The sequence below is a fragment of the Podarcis bocagei genome (genome assembly GCF_964188305.1).
Source record: "Podarcis bocagei genome assembly, chromosome: 8".
NCBI lineage: Eukaryota > Metazoa > Chordata > Lepidosauria > Squamata > Lacertidae > Podarcis > Podarcis bocagei.
Genome location: NC_138133.1, coordinates 70191021 through 70205512, shown reverse-complemented (window position 1 = coordinate 70205512; position 14492 = coordinate 70191021). Strand labels below are relative to the sequence as shown.

Here is a 14492-nt window from a genome sequence, read left to right as displayed (position 1 = left end):
GGTGGGGAGGGGGGCAGGAGAGAGAGAAAGAGAGGAGTTGCGTTTGTTTGTTTGTTTGTTTGTTTGTTTGTTTGTTTGTTTGTTTGTTTGTTTATAAACGCACCGGGAAAGGCGCGCGGGGGTGGGGGGTAAGGAGGCGAATGGCTGCGATAAAAATCACGCGAGGCAAAAGGGGGAGGAGCCAAGTGGCACCGGGGACGCGCGCAATTGAGAGGACTGGGCCCAGCCGCTCCAGGGAGGCCGGGCGAACGGCCGTGAGGGAGCGGCGGGCGGGGCGGAGAGCGTGACAGACAAGCGCCCTGCCTGCCTCAGCCGTTATTTCTGGCGAGCTATGGAAGCGCGGAGAGAAAAGGCAGCATGGAAGAGAAGGGAGGCCAGTTTCCCCCTCCCCACATACACCCGAAATTCGGGTGAGGAGAGGCAAGGCTGAGCCAGGGGAAACCTTGAGGAGGAAGAGGTACAACTTCGCGGAGAAAAAGAGATGTGCCAAGGTAGTTTTCTGGCTCGTCTGGACCCAAGGCGGATTTGTTGCTCCCTCGGTAACTTCAGCTCGCCCTGCTGTCACATTCACATGGAGGGAGATGTAAGCGAGTGGCAGTTGGCCAAGGGGCAGGGGAAACGCTAACAGGGTGGACAGACAGCTGCAGCTGGCTATGGGTTAAAGTGGGGGCTGTAATCTGTGTTTGGGATTACATAACCAAGGGACGGTTGCTATTTTAGATTCATTTAATAAGGGGATATAAGGGCCTGAACATAGGTATTTGGCTTTAGGGCAGCTGTGGCCAGCCCTTTGGGCATGTAGGCACGGGGTCGAGGGCAAGGGATGGTCACACTGCTACAGGGCACACTGCAGAACATAGGCAGCTTCCCTGTCATTGGCTCCATTTGGGATGGTTTCGCTTCTTCCATGCTGAGCTAGGCAATCGGCAACACAATGCAAGGTTTGTGGCTCCTCTTGTCACCTGGAAGCCACCTGTGCCTTCAGTTGGACATCTGTAATGTCTCCATGGGAGGGGAAAACATCTGTAAACATTACAGATGCAGTACTTTGTAGTACTGCCACTGTGGCACAAAAAGAAGGATCTTTATAACTTATTTATAGAAGGTCTCCCCAAATCTTGCATTCATCTGTGTAGACTGCATGGTATAAATCAAGGAGCCAGCACTTTGTGGCATCACTGAGGCACAAAAAATGGATCCCAAATATTAAACTTGGTGGCTCTTATATTGACTTCACAACAAGCACAGATTCATAAGTTAATGACATTGCTATGGCACGAAAAGATGGTTGCAAGACGCAAGTCCTTGTGCTTTTTACACAAAATTACCCCATTTCCACCATCAAATCATAGTTCACATCAGTACCTATGGGCTTCGTTATAATGATTATAAATTCCACCTTGTGATGCAAAAACCTAGATGCTCCAGATCCATTTAATTTGTACTCATGATGACACAGTAACTCATAAAAATGAGTTTAATCATTTGTAGTGCACCGATGCTGGAACCTAGATTTGTAGCACATCTCATCATGTATCCTTTTTTAAATAGAATATTGAAATCTATTATATAATCACAGTTCGCCTACACTATCCAAAATAATCTTTCCAACATCATCTGGCTTTTTGCATGGGTCCTCACAGATCCTTGGAAGTTTAACATGTATCCTTACATCAAACCATATCATACTGTATAGCCATGGCTTAGCCCTTCAGCATGAAGAACACGAATCCAATGTGTGCTCTGTGTGTAATCTACATCAAGGGATCAGAATACATTGTGTCCACATAGTTTTCCCATTTAGGTTCCTATAAGTTATTAATTTTATTTTTAATAAAATGAGTATTTAAAAAAATGTATCACAGTTATTTTTTTCTCAGCTTTCCCGAGCCTAGTACCTTCCTGATGTTTTGGACTACAGCTCTCATCACTAGCCCCAGTCTGTACTCCAAAAACATCTGGAAGGCAGCAGCTTGGGGAAGGCTGAAGACACTTCCTAAACTTATACTAATATCAGATCACTGCATTGTAAAAATCACAATGCAAGTGAGTCTTTTCATTACTGTGTCTCAAAAACTGGAATTTGGAAATGATACTTCCCAGACTGAATGATTTTTCCATTCCAACAACAAATTATGCTTCACATATCATAAAATATATAGTTCCAGCTCTTCCTAAACACACTTACCATTTGAAGCCTCTTAACTTAATACATTCATATCATAACATTGTACCAGATGGTTGTAAAAAATGTTTACAGACAAGCTCAGATATGGTTCAATACAGTTATGCCCTGGAAACTGGTTATTTGAGAGACTAGCTGGTAAAATCTTTTTTTTTAATGCATTCAACACTACATAAAAATCTGTACCTCAGATTTAGGTTTTTATGATGCAGTATTAACTATTAGTATTGGCACTCAATGTAACACTTTCATGGGTTCAAAGTGCTTCTGAAACAGGTTTTTTCCAATCTAGATTTTTGCCCCACAGTAGTTCCATGAATGTTACATCAATTCATTTACTTTTTTTTTTTAATTGCTCAAGTTTGATCAGTGCCAATACGAAACGATACAAGATGACATAAATTAATTTAAAAGCCATCAATAAAATAGATTTTTAAAAATCCTGCAAACAATGGTCACTAGAAACAGCTGGACAGAAGCGGTTAAAACAGTAACTCATTAAAAACCTACAAAGCTGGAGTAAACATTTTGAAATGCAACCTGCTATTTCTGCTATGCCCAAAAGAAGGTGTCACAAAGCACTGTGTTATTTGTATATTGTGAGTCTATGCAGATCACAAACTCTAATTTGATAGTGGGTTGGAATTGAGGTCCTCCATGTAAAAGACATGAGGATCCATGATTATAATCTTTGTGTTTGCACCACAATGGCAGTATAAAGTACTGGATTCATGGTTTTATATTTTAGGCTGTGGACAAGGATGTGAGCGAATTGATGGCAGTTTTGTATGGTCTATAACAAAAATAAAATTAATTCAACAGACTCTATTTATATTATGCTAGATCAAACTTTTTACTATCTGCTACCTGCCTAAAAGTTATGGTGGAGACATGTAAGAGAAAAAGACAAATAAGGTCCACTGTGACTGTGCTTAGATGAAGGTCCCCACCAGCAACCAGCACATGTCTACTATTTCTACTATTGCCAAAAGCAGAAAGCTTTGCACCTAGTCCAGCTAGGAATAATTTGAACATGGAATAATTTCCTATGTAATATAATAATAAACAGCCGTGAAATAATTTGAAAATGTCTGTGTCCAGCTTAGAGTATATTGTCCAATATATGCATTATTTGCATCTACTGTATTAGGGTCATTGATTAGCTAACATCCAATCCAGTTTCTCATTTCTTACCCCTTCTAATAAATCTAAACACTGTTTCAAATAAATCAGCAGAATCTTATTATTGCCTGATTGAAATCCATGAAGTAAAGAACAATCACCCAAGGAACTATAGTAAATTAAGTTCTATAGCAGCTAGCTACTGGGTTGAAATGCTAGGGGCTTCTTTCAAAATGAGTTAGCACAACTTCAGAACTGGAGGAAACAACTAGATATATATCAGAGCAAACTGTCTTGGTGGCAAACATGATATTTTTCCATGACCAAGAAGATCACATTTATTAAGATGTTTGTTTGTTTGTTTGTTTGTTTGTTTTACTTATATACTGTTTTATAGAGACTTTCAAAATGACTTGCAGTATTAGCAAGGGTAGTATTAGCAATAGAAATACCTTGGTGTCCATATGGTACCGGGATTCTTCAGGCAGCATTTCCCTGACTTCATCTTTGGTCTTCCGTAGTGTTGCCAGGCAGCAAAGCCACATAGAGACTCTGACATAACAGAGTGGACCTCTGTCACTCAGTATATGGTGATTTCGAGTCTTCCTGTGTTGGCAGCATCTATGAGTAATTGGTTTGGGTTTTCCTTCTTCAGACTTCTGACAAGATTTAAAAAATCTAGCGGGAAATTGCCCACACACCTGGTACCTGACCACACATCTATACTGACATACCAGCCACCTTTCATGTATTCTTTTGAAATTGAGAGAGAATTACTCTTTCCTCTGGCTCTTCAGCCGTTGGTCTATGTCCAAGAAGAACAGATTCAAAACTGGTAGTTTCCCAAGTGAGCTTTGTCTGGTGTGGATTTCTTTATAAGAGAATTAAAACCTCATTCTTGAGGGAAAATAGAACCTCTACCCTATCACAGCAATGAATGAACAGTATTCTCAACAAGTAGGATGGTCTTCCCAGAATATCATATTTTCCAAGGACTATGATACTCATTTCTTGGAAAAGATTATGTTCTCACATTGAGTGTGGGATGAAATTGAAGCCAAGCAATTGTTGCCTGTTGAAAAAGTATACTTGGTTTTCTTGGTGTATGGTCACTTCAGATACACAAGGGAGAAGACGAATGAAACTGTTGGTTAACTAGCCCATTCCAACTAATAAAAAGTGATCTAGCTATTACTAGAATGTATGGGTCATTGTAGATGACTTTATTACCAGGTAACAATATAATTAACATCTTCTAAGTGAGAAATTGATAGCTAGAGGCACAGGGTTCTTGATCTCTTACTCCCAGTCTGAAGATAGTATCTTCTGGACGCTGTTTGTTGACCCAAAGCCAACCTGTATATCTATAAATAAAGAGGCTGCGACAAAACAAGTGTTTTGTCAGTAGGTGATACCCTGCTGCTGTGGTATTTCCTCTTAGTTAAATAAAACCATGCACATATCATTATACAGAGTACACAGTGTACGGAACTGCCATCTTAAGGGACAAAATCCAGCATATCCCGCTTCAGATAGTGTCTTGAAAAAGGGAAGGCTAACTTCTCATACCTAGGCACCAGTCAGTACACAGGCACAGGAACACAAAAATAGTTTGCTTCCTCCCTGTGCCTACTTGGACTAGTGCACTGGTACATTGTTAATAAAATCAGTACAGTGGTCCCTCGGCTTAAGAACTTAAATCGTTCTGGAGGTCCGTTCTTAACCTGAAACTGCTCTTAACCAGAAGCACCACTTTAGCTAATGGGGCCTTCCGCCGCTGCCACACAATTTCTGTTCTCATCCTGAAGCAAAGTTCTTAACCCGAGGTACTATTTCTGGGTTAGCAGAGTCTGTAACCTGAAGCGTCTGTAACCTGAAGCGTATTTAACCCGAGGTACCACTGTATTCTGAGATCCCCACAGCTAAATAACGGTGCCTGTCTAAAAGCCACCTGAAACACTTTTCTGAAAACATTAAGGAGGATCTAAATTCTACAAAGGATTTTTGCTCTGGGCTTCTTCCATTTTCTATTGATCTCACTGCTTTAGAATAAGAGTCAGCTGCGCTAGTTGAATGATCTTGGCAAAGTGATACTCAGAGTTTAATTTCCATAATGAGAGCTGCTTGGATTCTATAAATTTCAATTTCTCCCTTAGGAGTTCTTAGCTGAGTTGTGGTCACTAAATGATGTTTGAACTGTATTCTGCACGTGACATGGGGCATGCTTTACGGTATTTCATTATATTGTTGGGCATACAAAACCTGCCCCGAAATAAGGCTCTAGTGAAGCTTCAGCTTAAATGAACCCCTTCAGCTGCTCACAACCAAATCCCCAACAACTTTCATGCCTATCAGTTTGAAAGAAATGATATGCTAACATCTGGTTGGAATCAAACAGTGCAACTATCACCAGGTCCCAAGTGCTAAAGAAAACACACAAGTGTTAAGAAATCAACCTGTATGGAATTTGGTTTTCAAATTTTAATTCTTAACAATTTAAAAGAACACTTAATATAAATTAGTATTTTAAATAAATACATAAATTATTGGAACCAAAGCAGGAACCACCCACCATCTCCACTCTTTTTCACGTCTGCTTCAACTCACTGATGCCTGCATGAACAAAACCTAGGCCCTTTATACCTGCCTCCCCTCCCTGCTTCTCAGACATGCTTGTTTTCTTCAGATTAGTCATGACCCTAGCAGGCATAAGCCAATGTTATCTCAAAAGGAAGCCTTTTATATTTCTTGAACTTTATTAGGAACCCCTTCAGCTGCTTAGGAAGATTCTAAGAAACCCAGGGTAGTGATATTTACTTCAAGGGTAAGCTAACAAGGATGTCCACCCAGCCATCACCTCAGCCTAAAAACCCCTTTTCTGGATATTTTGCTGTCAATGGTACCCAGGCCTGTTTCTCCACCATACAAAGTGTGTTTAGCCTTTGCCAGGAAGTCTGGATTCAGCAGTGAGCATATGCTTTCTCTTTACTCTCCCTTCCTTGGCACAGGTAATTATTAGTGTCTCACTCCTTCCTCTTATCTATACCTTTCTCATTTCCCTCATTGCATTGTCTCTGAACCTACGCATTACTCCAAACCACAGTCATTTGCATTTGAGCTTTCCCTTCTGGTGCATGTAGGCTGCAATTTTGCCCTGTCCTCTGGTGCCCAACTCTATTTCATATAAAGCACTCTCTCTCTCTGTAACAGCAATTATTTAAGCTTAAAGTCCTGACAACGTGGATGTGGATAGCGTATATAATTTGTAACAGCTAACCATCTTGCTATTCTACATCTATGTATGGTTGCTTCAAGACAAAAGCCATTTCACTCAAATGTATGCCAATACACATGCCAAATGAAAATAAATTACATTTGTTTATATTGCCATTTACTGCTTCTTGCTAATTTCCTCACCAAAGCAAGACAATACTGTGTTCCTAAAGTAACTGTGCCCACTGCAATAACCCCCTGTGTAAAAATGCCCAAAGTAATACTTTTGTGAACATGTCTGTAAGATAATAGGGTTTTGTGTGCATATATAGAGAGATGCAGGCTAATCTGGTACTATAATATTATACAGTACGATCACATCTTATGTACATGTAACTTCTGCAATTTCAGCAATACATGACTGAATGCTAGCTGGTTGACATCCTGTAAATTAAGCCAGCATGAGGAGTGGACCTTGCTCAGGAACCAAGACACAGTTTAAAAACTCTTTTTGTGCTGGATTTTTCTGGCATAGAGTTTTTAAGCTCTCAGCTTTGCTTCTGAAGCAAGGGGAGTAGTTTGGATTTGATATCCCGCTTTATCACTACCCGAAGGATCTAACATTCTCCTTTCCCTTCCTCCCCCACAACAAACACTCTGTGAGGTGAGTGGGGCTGAGAGACTTCAAAGAAGTGTGACTAGCCCAAGGTCACCCAGCAGCTGCAAGTGGAGGAGCGGAGACGCAATCCTGGTTCACCAGATCACGAGTCTACTGCTCTTAACCACTACAGCACACTGGCTCTCTCCAGGTCTGTGATGCTTCCGCAAGATTTCATGGGAACTTGGACAGCTCTGAGAGATCTCGAAAGAGCATTCTGGGGATTCTGGAGCCAGCATGCCAGTTCCAGAAATCCTGGGATGCTCACACAGGGTGTCAGAGTATTTGCGTTTTTGGCATATATGCAGAACCCTTGGCTTCAAGTGTATTATGTATAGAAATTACCAGTGTTTCAGAAGCCCTCCTTTCTTTCTCTCAACACATACAACCCTCATTGTTCCAATTTTCTTGCAAAGAAGGAAAAAACATAATTATGTTCTGTCCTTTTTACCTTGCATATAGTTTTCGTCCATGGTGTTATTAATACCTACAGTACCTGAATGAGTTCCAACTGAAAGTGTGCATTAATGGAAAACCTCTCTGTGCACCGAGTACAAACAAATTAACACATTGAGAACTGTTCATTAGAGGATTAACAAACTCTAAACTTCCCTTAGCAAAATCCCATTATTTCTATGAAACAGAATGTCTATGCTAGAAAATGAACTATTTTGCAATCAGATGGTGATGCTGCTATTTTAATTTCCCCCAACGCCTGGTATTACGTTTTTCGTACCAGAGAGATTCACTGATATATGAACCAGATGGGCATTTGCCAATGGCCCCTTCAAACCTGGCAATGGCAAAACTCAAATTATCTCTCAATATCCTAAACAGTTCTACTTGGTGATACTATGCAGATATGAATAGTGTTGAAGGTCCTGACAGGCTTATGCTGAGGACTGCGGGAGTATGCCATTTCTGATACCATATATTCTGGTCCCAAACCATTGATAAAGTATTCAATGCACATTTTTGTCCTTTCATCCACACCAGTGAAGAAAGAACACAATAATCAAGCTTGCTGTCTCTTCTCTTCCCAACCAGCAAATGTTTGTATTTGTTGCCTTATATGTTATTCAAAAAATATTAAAAAGTTAATTCCCATTCATGTCTATGGAATACATACAAGAGACATTCCTCTGGGATTTTGCCTTTGTATAATGTAATCTCTCTCACCAGTGCAGTGCAGCAGGTAGAAATCTTTCAGCCATTGGTGTCTTAACTCACTTTGCCCCATCTTTTCACAATAACAGGAATGGTTCAAGCAGTCTCCTCCTCCTCTCTCAAGAGGGGTTGTCATGTCATCAAAGCAGTTTCCCAACAGCAGCAATAAATTTTGACAAAACAGCATTTAATTTGGCATTCTCAACTGACAAACATAATTTAGGTAGAATTACACTGCAAGACCAATGCTATCTGATTCATGGATATGATGAATTCCTGTAATCTGAGCTTTGGCACTTTGAAGAGCACCACTTTAGTAATGTTCCTGTAAGTTTGCTAATTCTCATTTTATTGAAGGGAGTTTGCTCTGATTATTCTCTCAGCACAGAACAAATGGGCAGCATTGACCATAAAGTTGATTCAGACTTACATGGTTTTTTTCAGAAACCAGAAACACTAAGAAATGTCAACTATGGTGTGTGTGTATATAGAGGCACTTCCCTGGGGTCACATTATACGCTGTTCAAATAAATCAACCCAGGCATGGGAGAACTTTTTCAGCCCAAGGGCCACATTACCTCATGGGAACCCTTCTGGGGGCCACATACCAGTGATGTGTGTGGCCAGAGGCAAACATGGCCAGAGCAAAAAATGCAAAACAATAAACAAAACCCCCAAAGGTGTATATAATAGTATACTGGGAAATACTTTTACTTTCATATAGAGTGAATTTTTATTATTAAATATGGAAGTATAAAATAAGTCACTAAAGCTTAATTGTATTAGAATCCTTTAGAGTGAGTATGACAAAATAATATTGTTACTTTCATATATTTGAATAGAATATTTGAAAAAGAGATACTTTACATAAACTTTCCCAACAAATGGGTTCCATTTTGTTCTACATTTTGAGATTGCCATTTTAATCCAGTTATTTACGCTATGCTTTTTTCGCTGATGTTTTTGGGGCTTCAGAGACAACCAGAAAGAGAAGGATTATTTTGAAACACGGGTTTATCAGAAACATCCCAGTATTTTCTGATTGCAAATACTCTATTGCAAAAAAGATGCAGCTGCAAATATTGTCCATGGATTTGTTCACAAAGGTTACATTTTTGCCTTAACTAGTTCAAAAAAACCCAACAGGCTCTATTCCTCAAATAGCTTATCTATAAATACACCTTTATTTATCCAGCTGTACCAATTAAATGTTTCTCCTTCAATTTTAAAAACTAGATTACTTGCTTTGTAGGAAAAATAATTTTGGCTTATTGTGTCCTGAATGCTTATGGCATGAAAAATCATTTCCTGTCATCAACACAGTCTGGTAAAGAAATTTGCTGATGTGCTACTTCCATCTCATCTATGATGCAGCATTTTCCTATGGTCAACATCCTCTTCCTTCTTCAGGTCTTTTGTTCCTATGAATAAAATCCTCTGCAGAGCTCTGCACCCATTAGGCTCTCTTCAGAAAAATTAGCACTTAGGACCATGCTGATCCTACTCCTGTCACTTAAGATGCAAGAAGCTCCTTGCTGAAGGCTCTGATACAGATCGTTAACCCAATCCCACAATTAGAAACACTTCTCCTAGAGAAGCCGATTATAGCTCACTATGACTCGACACAGGGAATAAGTAGCAACTGTTAGAACTGGAAGTAGGTAATGAATAGCACACACAATGCAAAGTTCCAGGCCATCACCACAGGGCTTGATGATCATTTGCGGAGGAAACTGCACAGATATTTTGTGAGCCATAACTACAAGCAGAAAACAAGGCAACTGTTAGTAAATGTTTGGCCAGTTTAATATCAATCGATGCCCCCCAGATGGTTTAAATTATTGCAGAAATCCCAGAAACAAAGTCTGCCTTAAATAAAGTCAGGCTACTGGTCCATTTCCCACTGATTGGCAGAGATTCTTCAAGTGTTTCAGTTTCTTTTCCAGCATTACTTGGAGATGCAAAAATATGAGACCAGTACTTTCTGTCTCAGGAGTACTTACTGAATTATTCCTATGGAGGACATCACTAACAGTCTATGTGAATTTTTCAAGAAAAATCCGAGTAGGGCAGAATTTTTACTGGGTCCTGCTCCTGGATTTTATTTTGAAGTATCTTTATTGGTTTTCAATTCCTTTTGGTTGTCAATTCAATCTTTGTTTTAATATCACATATTGACAACTGCCCAATTATGTTGATGGGTGCAGTAAGGAAACACAGGCAAGTGTCATAACACTAGGGTTTCCTAAATTATCTAGCCTATGAAGAACTCTTCATAGGATTTTAGAAATTACATGCTGAATGCTTATGTAGTCTCTAGTAAAGGGAAAGCTGCTTGTTGCATAGTGAAGTTGTTCATCCTTTTTGGCAGTGGATACAACACCTATGTCTCTTTCTCAGGTGACACAAAATTGAATTGACAGAAGGTACAACAGAATGAAATGCTACTGGAGGTCACAAAATTAACCTAAACTATATCAGTAGCATATCTAGATATAAAATTTTAAATGCCTTTTTAATGCAAAATCCAAACATTACAATAGTAATGGAGACTTTTAAAAAGTAAGTGTCAGAATTATCTCCTATAACAAAAGGATGTGCACATTGTCTTTAAGAATTCAACCAGTAAAACAGGCCATTATATAAACTATTATTTCACTACAGCCACAATGTGTTTCTTCTTCTCTGACACAAGCGGTACAGATCCAGGCTTGCTGTGTTTCCGTCGATTCATTTCCCTAGAATAAAAAACATCAAAATTAATTATTTCAGCCACAACGGGTATAATTTTATTTAAAAAACAAAGTACTTAACTGACCATACTCTACATTGCTTCTAAAAAACAATATACTGAAAATGCCCTACTATATTTGGAAAATCACTAACTGGCTGCTAGATCATAAACTTGAGCAGAAACTCATTTTGAGTTGCTTCTTTTAGGCAACAGATTCAATTAAAACAAAACTGAATAATGTATTTTATAGTGTTCTCTACTATTTCTAAGGATTGTCTATTTTGTTCCATGGAGAAACCACCTGTTCCTTTTCTCTTGAACGTGAGTATTTACCACCACTTTGACTTCCCTTTCCACCCCATTGCCTCATGCAATCTAATTGCTTAAATTAACAAATAAATGTTCCAGAATCATTTGCAAGAGCCAATAAATCATCTAGTCCAACTTCTTGCCCTTAGAATAATATGCAATAAAATAATGAAAGCTTGCCAATAGACTCCTATACAGATTTCTTTCTTTTTGGTAAAATTTCAATAGAAAAGAGTAAATGGAACTGCTCTTCAAGTTAGCAAGTTTCCTCTAAATCTATTCAAAAGTGTTGCTGGGCTAACTGAAAGAATGGCCCAATATAACATATAATTTAACAAGGTAAAGTTAAGAAGTAACATACTTTCGCCGACGAGCTTCTCTCATGATGCGTTGCTCTCTGGCCTGGCTGTAGATCATCTTTGGCAAGTGTCGATGGCGACTTATACGTTTGATTTGGGGGTGGTGCTGGAATTTCTCTTTCAATTTCTCATTGTAGTTCATAGCTGCTTTTTCCCGAGGAAGAAGCTACAGAAACAGACCCTGGTGTTAAAACTGAGCAGGTGGTAAATATGACTTATTCCATAAAGCAAGACAGAACAGTTTTAGAAGTGTGCAAATCCACAAGAAGTATTGTTGGTTCCCGTGTGTCTGCTAACAGGTACAAAACTGTCACTGCCAGATCTCCAAGAACCTGGCAAATATCAGCTAAAACTGTGCAATCCCACACTGCAAGCACGAGAGAAAAAGAAACTGGATTCTTTAAAAGATATACTAGAAACTGTATATTCTTCTCCCATCCCCCACAAGTGGGCTATTCAGGTTGAGGGGGCAGAAAGAGTAGTAAGAAGGAATAAATCACATGTTAAATAACCCTCCAATTAACAGCAATCACCCTGCCCATTAGAAGAAGCAGCAAATATGAAGTAGTCCCTGGAGTGGTTTAATTGTCTATTTCAGAGGGAAGCAGAGATACCATCAGGGCCTATGCCAGGCAAACTATCCCCTTTTTGCCACTTGCCAAAAAACATCATTTGCCTTGTGAGAAGGAAGGAGGAGGGCTGGAGGAAGGGGGCTGTTCATGGTTCATTTTTATCTTATCATGGTGAGTGAGTGGCAAAACTGTGTAACTGTAAAACTCCTGGTGTGCCTAGGCAAAAAGGCAGTATACAAATTCAATAAATAGTTCGTTCCAATAGCAGTGGAACAAAAATGGGCAAAAATGTAGTCAAAGCTGATCTGACTCTCAGAAAAACCAAGAACTAGTAGAACTTGTTTTCAAGTAAGTCTGCTTAAAAGTGCTACCTAAAACCATTCCGCGGGGATGCGGGTGGCGCTGTGGGTAAAACCTCAGTGCCTAGGACTTGCTGATCGTATGGTCGGCGGTTCGAATCCCCGCGGCGGGGTGAGCTGCCGTCGTTCGGTCCCAGCTCCTGCCCACCTAACAGTTCGAAAGCACCCTTAAGTGCAAGTAGATAAATAGGTACCGCTTTATAGCAGGAAGGTAAACAGCGTTTCCGTGTGCTGCTCTGGTGCCGGTTCGTCAGAGCAGCTTCGTCACGCTGGCCACGTGACCCGGAAGTGTCTGCGGACAGCGCTGGCTCCCGGCCTCTAGAGTGATATGAGCACACAACCCTAGAGTCTGTCAAGACTGGCCCGTACGGGCAGGGGTACCTTTACCTTTTACCTTAAAACCATTCTGGGAACACATCTCACTTATATAAAGGTAAAGGTAAAGGGACCCCTGACCATTAGGTCCAGTCGTGGCGACTCTGGGGTTGCGGCGCTCATCTCGCTTTATTGGCCGAGGGAGCTGGCGTACAGCTTCTGGGTCATGTGGCCAGCATGACAAAGCCGCTTCTGGCAAACCAGAGCAGCGCACGGAAACACAGTTTACCTTCTCGCCAGAGCGGTACCTATTTATCTACTTGCACTTTGACATGCTTTTGAACTGCTAGGTTGGCAGGAGCAGGGACCGAGCAACGGGAGCTCACCCCGTCACGGGGATTCGAACCGCCGACCTTCTGATCGGCAAGTCCTAGGCTCAGTGGTTTAACCCACAGCGCCACCCATACTAGTTACCATCTCCAAGTTGCTCAGTCCAATGCAAGCATTAACATGACCCATTTTTTATTTGGATTTTTCATCAGGCATCTTAGGGCTCCAATAACCCTGTGAGGAGAGTTCCACTCACAGCACCCACTAATGGAAGGAGTGGGGAGAGGAGGTGACTTTTACAGATCCCCCCTTCCGCCTGAAATTTTGCCGCAGAGGGTTGAAGAACCCTCTTCAGTGTGGGAGATGATGTGGATAGAAAGCTGCAGGGGAAATAACTAGAAGTCACATTCTGTCCAATTTTGTTAGCAGGAACCACAACTGGATCAAAATCCATCTGTGAAGGTCACCTTTGGATCCAATCGCAAATGGATAAATACTTGCACCTGAAGTTGACGCAAGAACTTACATATTTATTATTTAAGTTTGCCATACTTTATAAAATGGCTGCCTATTTGTTATCACTTTACTGGCAATCTACGCAGAATTTAATCACTCCAGTAGGAATAATTTTTTGCTGGAAGCAAGGAAGCAGAAGCCCATTATACTCAGCTGCTTAGTTAGGTATAGCTTATTTTATTAATTGAGTAGGACGGTTTCAATTAGCCTCTCTTCCGGACACCTTCATTTTTTTCCTTATATATCTATAAAAGGGTCTAATGAATTAATGGGAGGAGGGTTGTTCATCTATAGAGTCAAAACCTAAGCATCTTGATGCCAAACCCCTAATGATTTCACCAACATACACAAATAGCGAAAGTCACCTTTTGGGCTCTAGAGGAAAACATTTGATACAAACATCCAGCTGGAGTTATCTTAGCTCTCAAATATAAGATATTAAATTGAATCAATGTTAGCAGACATTTACAGGAATGAAATACAGTAATCCTTTACAAATTACATGTGATATTTTTCCTTGGTCATTATCTCAAGACATCCCATAATAGTTTGTTTAGTCAGCAATACATTCCAGGCATTCCTGCAGTGCAAATAGTCAATGCAATCCAAATTAAAAGGCTTTCATTTTAATTAAAGGCAATTACTTTAAAAAA

The 14492-nt window shown here is 40.2% G+C and overlaps 1 protein-coding gene and 1 long non-coding RNA gene across 2 annotated transcripts in view; one reads left to right on the top strand and one right to left on the bottom strand.

The window, feature by feature from the left end:
* The first annotated feature begins 121 nt into the window (after positions 1-121).
* The window catches only part of LOC308593132, an 18748-nt gene continuing 4377 nt past the window's right edge, over positions 122-14492 (top strand). Inside the window, exon 1 of the long non-coding RNA XR_014010765.1 lies at positions 122-583. This is a non-coding gene — a long non-coding RNA (uncharacterized lncRNA). The remainder of the gene's footprint in view (positions 584-14492) is intronic.
* Positions 8512-14492, bottom strand: part of DCAF13 (DDB1 and CUL4 associated factor 13) — a 23853-nt gene continuing 17872 nt past the window's right edge. The window contains exons 10-11 of the mRNA XM_081204858.1: positions 11750-11913; positions 8512-11083 (exon numbers count right to left, since the gene is read on the bottom strand). Of these exons, the coding sequence (XP_081060984.1) occupies positions 10996-11083; positions 11750-11913 (252 nt within the window). The 3' untranslated portion in view covers positions 8512-10995. The remainder of the gene's footprint in view (positions 11084-11749; positions 11914-14492) is intronic.